The sequence below is a fragment of the Salminus brasiliensis genome, chromosome 7, assembly GCF_030463535.1.
Source record: "Salminus brasiliensis chromosome 7, fSalBra1.hap2, whole genome shotgun sequence".
Classification (NCBI taxonomy): Eukaryota; Metazoa; Chordata; class Actinopteri; order Characiformes; family Bryconidae; genus Salminus; species Salminus brasiliensis.
In genome coordinates, this window is record NC_132884.1 from 261,496 (window position 1) to 271,495 (window position 10,000).

At 47.7% G+C, this 10,000-nt stretch overlaps 1 protein-coding gene across 3 annotated transcripts in view; it reads right to left on the reverse strand.

Moving 5' to 3' along the window:
* palm3 (paralemmin 3) overlaps positions 1-10,000 on the reverse strand; it is a 28,270-nt gene that overhangs the window by 17,738 nt on the left and 532 nt on the right. For 2 of the 3 annotated variants that reach the window (XR_011979905.1, XM_072683270.1), the window contains exon 2: positions 396-434. The exons of the other annotated variant lie outside the window; for it this stretch is intronic. Coding sequence is in view for 1 of the 2 variants with exons in the window: in XM_072683270.1 (XP_072539371.1) it covers positions 396-406 (11 nt within the window). In the remaining variant the exon portion in view is untranslated. The remainder of the gene's footprint in view (positions 1-395; positions 435-10,000) is intronic. 3 annotated transcript variants of the gene reach the window in all.

The window sequence follows — 10,000 nt, forward strand, 5'->3', positions numbered from 1 at the left end:
AAGTACTGCCAATAGAATAGGACTCTCTGGAGCAGATACACATCATGACCCTATTGGCTCCATGCTGTCTAATGCCAGGCGTGGGCTAGAGGGGTATAAAGCCCCCCAGCATTGAGGAGCTGTGGAGCAGTGGAGGAACTGTGTTCTCTGGAATGATGGTGTTGGGGAGTGAACAATCCACACTAACTCTCTTGTTGCTGAATGCAATCAAATCCTCACAGCAATGCTGCTCCATAATCAGATAAGCAGAAGCAGGATCAGCTCTTTTAATACCCTTGATTTACAGTTGGATTACTGCCAGAAAAAAAAGCTTACGAACATCAAAACAGGCTACTTTGAACTGAATGAATGAAAATGCTATAATAATTCAGATATTATTAATATGACATTAATACCAGAGAGACATCTGTCAGTGATGTGGGTGGGGTTGATCACTGAGGAAGAGGAAGAGGGAAGAAGGTTAGAGGTGAGAGTACAGGACAGTGTTTCTGGATTCTCTGTGGACAGACAGATCATCTGCCCTACGCTTCCTGTAGTGCATTACAGTCTGTCAGAGTGAGCGTCTGGATCATATGAGCATTATAGAGCATTATAGAGCGCCCCCTACGCTTCCTGTAGTGTATTACAGTCTGTCAGAATGAGCGTGTGTATCATATGAACATTATAGAGCATTATAGAGCGCCCCCTACACTTCCTGTAGTGTATTACAGTCTGTCAGAATGAGCGTGTGGATCATATGAACATTATACAGTGTTGCTGTGTGGTTTCTGTTGTTTGCTGGGCTGTTAGAAGTCACTTTGAGGTGCTGGGTTAGTTAGTTTCAGTATTAATATAACTCCCTGTTTCTTTCAGTTCCTCTCTGAAGTCAGTCTGTGAAGCAGCTCTCTCACACTTTCCGCAGATGAAGGCAGACAGGAAGTTCTTTTTCCTGCCATAATTTCCTCGCAATGAAACTTCACCTTTAAACTTTTATGAACTCCCCCAGCTCTCTGCGCTGTTTACAGTCTCAAGCTCCTCCTTACATTGTTCTGATCTGCTTTTTTCAGACTGGTAGCTTCACTGAACCTGTGTAGAAAGTACAGATTCAGTCCACAGGGCTTACAGAACCTCCAGAACCGGGCCTCAATCTGCTTATGAAAAGAAAACTGCAAAAGTACAATATATTCCTCCCAAATCACAAGCATACACCAATCAGCCATAACATTAAAACCACTGACAGCTGAAGTGATTAACACTGATGATCTGGGTCCAGTGGGTGGATCTATCAGTCAGTGAGTGGACGGTCAGATCCTGAAGAGGCAGTGGTGGCTAGGGGCAGTGGTGGCTCAGCGGTTAGAGCGCCGGGATATCGATAACAGGGTTGTGGGTTCGATTCCCGGGCTCGGCAAGCTGCCACTGTTGGGCCCTTGAGCAAGGCCCTTTACCCTCTCTGCTCCCCGGGCGCTGGAGTTGGCTGCCCACCGCTCTGGGTGTGTGTGTGTACTCACTGCCCCTAACACGTGTGTGTGTGTGTGAGTGTGTGTTCACTACCAGATGGGTTAAATGCGGAGGACACATTTCGCTATACAGTCCACACTGTACAGTGACGAATACGTGCACCTTTATCCTTTATCCTTTATCCTGAAGATGATGAAGCAGGAATCTGAGACACTTTGACAAGAACCAGACTGTAATGTTCTAGACTGGGTCAGAATATCTCCAGAACATCAGGCAAGTTATGTGGGGTGTTCCCAGTATGCAGTGGTCAGTACCTACCAAAAGTGCTTTAAGGAAGGACGACTGTGTGTGTGTGTGTGTGTGAATGATGCGGAGGTGTGTATTAGATCACAGAGGTGCTGTGGTCTCCCTGCGGCCGGTGTTTGGGGACGACTAGCTTTTAGAACTAATCCAAATGATCACGTGATCTTTGAGGGTGGAGTGATACACACACTGTGCCGAGGTCAAGGTGGTTCCGTTTCCTCCAGTGTTCCTCAGCTCTGTGGTTCTGGTTCTGTTTGGGTTTATAGAGTAAAGGAAGTCCCACCATCTCCTAAACCTCATCCATCTACCAGCTGATGAAGATCTGGAGGAGCTCTGAGAGACGCGCTGGGGGTGTGTGTTAGCAAATTTAGCCCAGCATACACCTCACACCACGCGACTGTTACATTCATTCACCAAACACGCCTCCACCAAGGGGGCGGAGCAACTGCGGAGTCTGCTGTTTAAAATCAGAGCTGCTTCTACAGGAGAGCGCTGTCTGACCTTTGACCCCACAGCTGCATTCTGGGGGCTGAGTGTGTTTAGTGTGTTTGAGGTGAGGTGTGTGAAGAATGTCGGGCGGGTTTTATCTGATTGTTGAAGCTTACAGCCCAGAGGCACACACACACACACACACACACACACACTCTCTCAGGGCCTGTCTGAACAGGAGGGTGAATCCGGCCTGCTGTTGTTCCTCTGTCTCTCCTCACCTGGCTGAGCTCGGCTCTCTGTGTTCAGCATTAAGCTCAGTTCTGCTCCAGTTCTGCAGGAAAGACAGATTAAAGAACCCACATTCGGTTCTACCCCCGAGCTCCACCTCTACAGCCTGTCTGATTTTAAAAAACAAAAACAGTCGTAATTCCCTCCTACACCAGCCTCTCCTGATCCCGTACACACACTCGACCTTTAACACTGAGATATGGAAATCAGCTCTGATCTGATTGGCTGTGCCTCATTCAAGTAGCACTTAGAGCAAAAACTGCTTTTTAAATGGGAGCTACAGCTTCAGCTAAACTGCTGTAGGCCGGATGGGCGTGGCTAAACTGCTGTAGGCTGAATGGGCGTGGCTAAACTCCTGTAGGCTGAATGGGCGTGGCTAAACTCCTGTAGGCTGTGGTGTGATCATGTTATTGTTTGGGCTTTACTGCCTCAGGAACTCTATTTTAGTCTAGAACCTCAAACAGAACCTTCTCCACAGAGCTGAGGAACGCTGGAGGAACCGGAACCACCGTCACCTCAGCGCAGCGTGTGGTATCACTCCACCCACTCCAGTGTGAGAGGGGAACAGCTCTACAGAGCAGTTTTACTGTATTTAGTAGTCTAAGTCCAGTGTGTGTTAGCAGTCCTAGCCTAGCATCTCCTGCTGTACACTAAAGAAGCTCAGGTCAGATTCTCAACGTGACTGAATGATGATTGACTGAATCTGATCAAATGTGATTCTCCACAGCAGGGGGCGCTCTGACAAACATTCCTCCTCCATTAAAGAAGAACAATAGACACAAGACAGACAGACAGGGTTAACCGTGCCAGACAGGAGGCCAGACAGGAGGCCAGACAGGCGCGTGTGTCGATGCTGTGGCGGGTTTTTAAAGGGTTACGCTGCATTCCTCCAGAACCTGTTCAGGTCCAGCTTTAGTGCCACAGCAGCTCGTCTGCAAGCCTCTGCACGCACAGCACCACCGCGGCCCAGCTGTGGTGGAAAGGAAAGTCTAGAAAGTGTAGGAAGGCTTTACTGGTGGCGAGAGAGGAAGTGTGTGTGCGGTTGTAAAGTTCCCCTGTTGGTAAAAGGCGATGCTGAACCTCTGAAGGTGGCTCGACACACCCAAACTCATTTAGCTCAGAGAAATTACACAAGGCAGGCAGCTTGTAAGGACGATGTTCTGGGTGCTAAATTAGTAAAGCTTCATCTCGGCAGACGCTGATTACACCCAGCCTTCCCTCTGAGCACACCGTCATTATCTACTGCGGCTCAGAGAGGTGAGGCCTGGTCTTTAATTAGCCATTACGGAGGCCCCACTGCGATCCCCTGCGCCTAAACAGGTCATTTATGACGAGATTAATCCTGAAGAGTGTGAGAGACCCAGCTGCCGCCGCCGCGGTGATGAGGACGCTTCCTGCTGTTGCATTTCAGGAATTTCATCAGAAGAAGATGCAGATGCGCAAATGCACACACAGCTTGTCTAGTCCCTGTAGAGAAGAAGTACTGCCAATAGAATAGGACTCTCTGGAGCAGATCAACATCATGAACCTATTACACCATGCTGCCTAATGCCAGGCGTGGGCTAGAGGGGTATAAAGCCCCCCAGCATTGAGGAGCTGTGGAGCAGTGGAGGAACTGTGTTCTCTGGAATGATGGTGGAGGAGCTCCATCCAGTACTTTTGGGATGAGGTGGGGATGATGAGGTGGGGTGGTGATCATCATCCAACATCCTGACCTCAGGAATGCTCTTGTGGCTGAATGCAAAATCGCAATGAATGAGTGGGTGTCCCAATACTTTTGTCCATATAAAATATCTAGATGCTACCAGTGCTGGGAGGTGACGGCTATAGAAACAGACTGTTTTCATCTTCACTTCCGCTGCAGCTCCTCTCATGGCGTAATGGTGCTGTACATGCAGCAGCTTGCAGCCCTGAGACTCCAGCTGAACTCAAACAGGTTCTGGAGGAATGCAGCACAGGTGTAATCCAACATACGGTCATTTCACACACCGCATTCCAGGAGAAGACTTCACAGCTCTTTTCCTTTCCAGACTCCCGCTGTCTAGAACCTCCAGCTCTTCCCTTCATATCACACAACGCTACCAGCACTGGGAGGGTTAGACTGGGGTTAGTTGCTGCTGGTAGAGCTGCTGTTAAAGGGAGACCAGCTCCAGATTAATGCCTGTGGGTTTAGAGTGGGACAGCATAAAAGCTCCTGTAGATGGAATGTGTCCCAATACTTTTGTCCTTACAGTGTACATGCCGGTTTGAGGCACAAACAAGCCTCTTTTACAAAGACAGAAGTGTTTTATAAGTGAAACAGAGGCTGTGAAACACGTTCAGAGCCCAAACTATACCGCTAATTCTGTCCTGCTCACGACAGCAGGGAAGAACCTTTTTTCTGGGGCAAAGAAATGAAAACACGTCTCTTATGGATTCAGCATGTTTAGATCACGTCCTCAAACTTTCAGACCAGCCACATCTGAATTGCTCACCCCTCTGGCCTTCAGAGCCGCAGCTGAGTCACTGCTGAAGTGTGTGTGTGTGTGTGTGTGTGTGTGTGTGTGTGTTGACGCCGCTAGGTCTGAGAGAAACACACTCTAACACCCGCTAATCTCTGATATCTCTGTGCGCTAACGCTAACTTGCTATTGAGTCTTGATTTCAGGCTTTTTGCCGTTCGAATCCCCAGACAGATACAACCAATCAGACGTGACGCGACCAAGACCCTCTGACCCCAGATCAGTTCTGCTGCTCTAAAGCGATGGTTTCTCTCTCAGCCCGAACACAGTGGATCAGTTCAGACATGTCTGGCGTCTGAAGTTTGCCTTTTTAGGTTTAAGTCCCAGTCCCACGACACAACCGCACGTCACGTCACCTTGTGAAATGAGGTGTAGAAACACATGTTCCAGTGGGACCCGTTTTGGTGGAGGGCCGAGTTTCCCTCGCTGTGAGGATGGACCGAATACAGAGCAGAGCACAGGGGAATAAAGCTGAACACTGCATGAACTGGAAGTTTATTCTGATGGACACGGTCTCTTACTGTCCACAGTACACAATCACGTCAAAAGTAACTGGGTCCTCTAACTCCGTCCCCGGCTCCAGTCTGCTGTGGCTTCAGGACTCTCAGACAGAAGCTGTGTTGAAACAGGAGGTTTCTGCTAAACGGTGCGCAGGATTAGAGCGGGGTTAGACTGAATCCCTGTCCTGTAAAAGACTTCAGGGTCACACAGATCTCTGTGAAGCTAACATCACGCTGGCTGACAGTCTGAGGTGCTCATGAGTTACAGCTACTCTTTTTTGAGGATCATCTAATTACAGTAATTTTACTTAATTTTATTTCTAATATACATATACATGCTGATCAGCCATAACATTAAAACCACTGACAGATGAAGTGATTAACACTGATGATCTGGGTCCAGCGGCTCCTGTCTGTCGAGGGCTGGATCTACATATCAGGCAGCGAGTGAAAAGTCAGTTCTTGAAGATGATGAAGGTGATGAAGCAGGAAAAATGGACAAGCGTAAGAATCTGAGACACTTTGACAAGAACCAGATTGTGATGTTCTAGATAATGACTGGGTCAGAACATCTCCAGAACATCAGGCAGGTCCTGTGGGGTGTTCCCGGTATGCAGTGGTCAGTACCTACCAAAAGTGCTGCATGGAAGGACAACCAGAGGAACTGACCACAGGGTCATGGGCTAAAAGGCTCATTGATGCTCATGGACGTCCCGCCCACCTCACACCTTGAAGGACTTAGAAGATCTTGCAGGACATCAGGAGATATACCACAGGACACCTTCAGAGGTCTTGTGGAGTCCATGCCTTGATGGGTTAGAGCTATGTAGGTGGCACGAGGGGGACCTACACAATATTAGGCAGGTGGTTTTAATCTTTTGGATGATTGTGTATCTAGAAATAGTACTGTACCACAATTAGGACCCATTATTATCCAATATTAACGTAAAGCCGAGTTCACCAGGTGAACTATCACCCCATCAGGCATTTTGAGTCTTTCCACCCTGTCAGGCTACATAGCTTAGCTTAGCGGTTTCACAGCATGATTGACAGGAGTATGCGGGCTGCTTCTTATGCACTGCTGTCAAACAAAGGTGAAAGGTGAAGGGTAGAGCATTCTGAGGGCCTTACAGGGGCCTATCGACATTACTATCAGTGAACCAGGGTCAGATGTGGGTCACCACTATCACTTGGATCCCACAGAGGGTCCATAACCGCTAGCAGGAGCAATAAATACTTAACGACCTTTTAGAAAAGATCACAGACCTGTAAGTATTCCCTCATAGCTCTGCTTATATCACACTTACTGCGCTAGCTGGAGGGCTAACTGCACTTACATGGTAAACAAAGGCCTTATAATGCATTCACAGAGCAGTGCATTAGCATTAGCCCATGTCTGACTGCACTGTAGCCTGTGGGCTTTCTGCTTCTGCTGTTTCGCACAGGGTGCTCCACATGTTTTCTGCCTCACTGTGTATTCTTAGCACTTTAACTTCAAAATACAGGTGACAAATAGGTCATTATATCAGAAACTCCTGCCACTGGAAACGGGAAAGAGGATGTGTTGATACTGGTACTCTGAGCTGGTTCAGCAGAATACGACGCTGATGCTATGGCCCAAGGATCGATCCTGGGTCAAATCCTGGGTCATGCTGCTTCACCTATAAGAGAGCTGCACATTCACTGTTGGAGCGTCCAGACACTGGGAATCCAGGGGGAAATCCGCTCTGCTTCTGTGCTGGAAGCTCAATGAAGGCGGTCTGAGACACGCGTGGTGTGAGAGAAAGGGGGCGTTTCTATGGAGGGGTATGCAAATCTGGCTCCGCCTCTGGTTTCTACTGCGCAGACTGTGGATGCAGGTTTGACAACATGACGGACAGCTCTGGCTTCATTTCTGCAGAAGGGAACGGAACCACGGCGTCCGTTTACTACAGTCCCTGTCTCTGATGGCAGTGTTTAACTGTGTGTGTGTTGTCTGTGTTATGGGATAGCTTGAGAAGGGTTGAACGTCCTTCACTTATTATCAGCCACCTACCTACACACACACACACACACTCTCTCTCTCTCTCTCTCACTCACACACACACATCAACCATTCTAACAACACGTGTTGATGATATTTTACCTGAAGTATGATTTTCTTTATTTTCTGAATGTATCAGAGCGGAAGTGTGTTTATTCACTTTACTGAACCATCCCAAACTGAAGGTACCGAACTACCACCCATGTGAGGATGTTCGTACCCCTGAGAGGTGCAGTGTGTTCAGAGAGAGCAGATCATCCAGCCTCTGAGAGTGTGAGGCTGCTGTGTGGGCGGAGCTCTGAGAGATTTTATTATAGATTTGAGTTAGGCGATTATATAACGTCTGTTCGGGAGAGCGTGATCAGTCTGAGAGCTCCAGAGCGGCTCAGAGGAGTGGAGCTCTGCTGGAGTCGGAGAGGAACAGGTGAAACCAGCACAAACGCTTCATTACATAAAATATTACATAACTCTCAGAGTGACGAGCTGCCGGCGAGCCTCGGCCTTTACATCCAGAGCTGGTTTCATGTATGTGTGAGAGAGAGAGAGTGTGTGTGTGAGAGAGATAGAGAGTGTGTGTGTGTGTGTGTGTGTGTGTGTGTGTGTGTAGGTGGTGATCTGCATGCTAAAGAATTTCCCTAGAGCAGAATACACACATTACACACCAAACACAGCGAGTGTGAGATTACAGCCACTTCACGCACACACCGGTCTCTGTCTCCTAGAGCTGTGCGGACAGAAACCACCCAGAACTACCCAGAAACACAGAGTAGCAACCTCTTGGAACAGCATAGCAGCTGCCTAGCAACTCCATAGCACCTGGGGTACCATAGCAACCACTTTAACAACCCAACCGACCAAATAAGCACTAGACACAACCACTGGCCTGGGAGTTAAGCCACCATTAAGAAACACCATAGCAACCATTAGAAATCCCATAAAACCCAGCAGCACCTACCTGAGCCACACATTGCAGCAACCTCTTAAAACAACGTTGCTGGGATTTCATAACAACCACTCAGCACAACCATCCTAACCACCTGCAACAATCGAAAAATAAGAGAACTGAATTGTGGGATGTAATCCAACTCCTGTATCTGTGCTCTGATTGACAGTGGAACCCACTTTGGTTCTATACAGAACTATACAGAACTACTACTGCAACACAAGCATCACATTGGATACCATAGCAACTACCTAGCAACCCCATGGCAACAACATAGGATGCTATAAGAACTGCTTTGCAACACCCATGGGACAGCCAGGCCTCTCAACCAATCAGATTGTAAGGCCTGAACTAACTGTAGTGTAACAGGACAGACCAGTGAGTGGTCTTTAACACACACTGCTTTACCTCCACTAGCAGACAGACCCCCAGTCACATGAGGTGTGTGTGTGTGTGTGTGTGTGACATTAGTGAGGTTAAAGCACACACACTCCTGAAGCTGACTCAGCTCTTTACAGGCATGAACACTCACTGTGGAACTGGAACACGCCCACGCCCTGGGCTCCTCTGCGGCTGATTGGCTGTTTGTCAGCTGTAATGAGGCAGGAAGTGTGTTTACTCTCGCTTGTTTTCTCACCTCGCTCTGTCAACAAGCCCCGCTAACACTGCGCCGCAGCCGAGCGCTGATCCAGCTGCACAGCTCACACTCCACAGAGCAGCTCTCTGATACACACTTACAGAGACAGTCTGGAGGAGAAGCTCAGTGTATCCACTGCTGTCAGAGGGACTCTCTCCAGCTCGCTGTGTCAACAAACAGGCTAACAGTGACGCGCAGGACGCTAACGGGAGAAGCAGGAACACCTCCGAACCAAGAACCATCAGCACTGACACAGAACAGCTGAATCGCCTGGAGCTCATGATTATAACATCCACTCATAACATCCACTCATAACATCCGCTCATAACATCCCCTTATCACATCTGCTTATAACATCCGCTCATAACATCCCCATATCACATCTGCTTATAACATCCGCTCATAACATCCCCTTATCACATCTGCTTATAACATCCCCTTGTAACATCCACTCATAACATCCCCTTATAACATCCACTCATAACATCCCCTTATAACATCCACTCATAACATCAGCTCATAACATCCCCTTATAACATCCACTCATAACTTCCATTCATAACATCCCCTTATAACATCCACTCATAACATCCCCTTATAACATCCACTCATAACATCAGCTCATAACATCCCCTTATAACATCCGCTCATAACATCACCTTATAACATCCACGCATAACATCCCCTTATAACATCTACTCATAACATCCACTTATAACATCCCCTTATAACATCCACTCATAACATCTACTCATAACATCTGCTTATAACATCCACTTATAACATCCACTCATAACATCCACTTTTTTTTATCACATTTCATCCTGCACACAGGAAACCCACAGCAGAAGTCCTGTAACACTAGTCCTATATATTAGTCCTATAGAAAGTCTTATAACACTTTATTGAGTCTTATAACATCTGTATGTGTTGTATA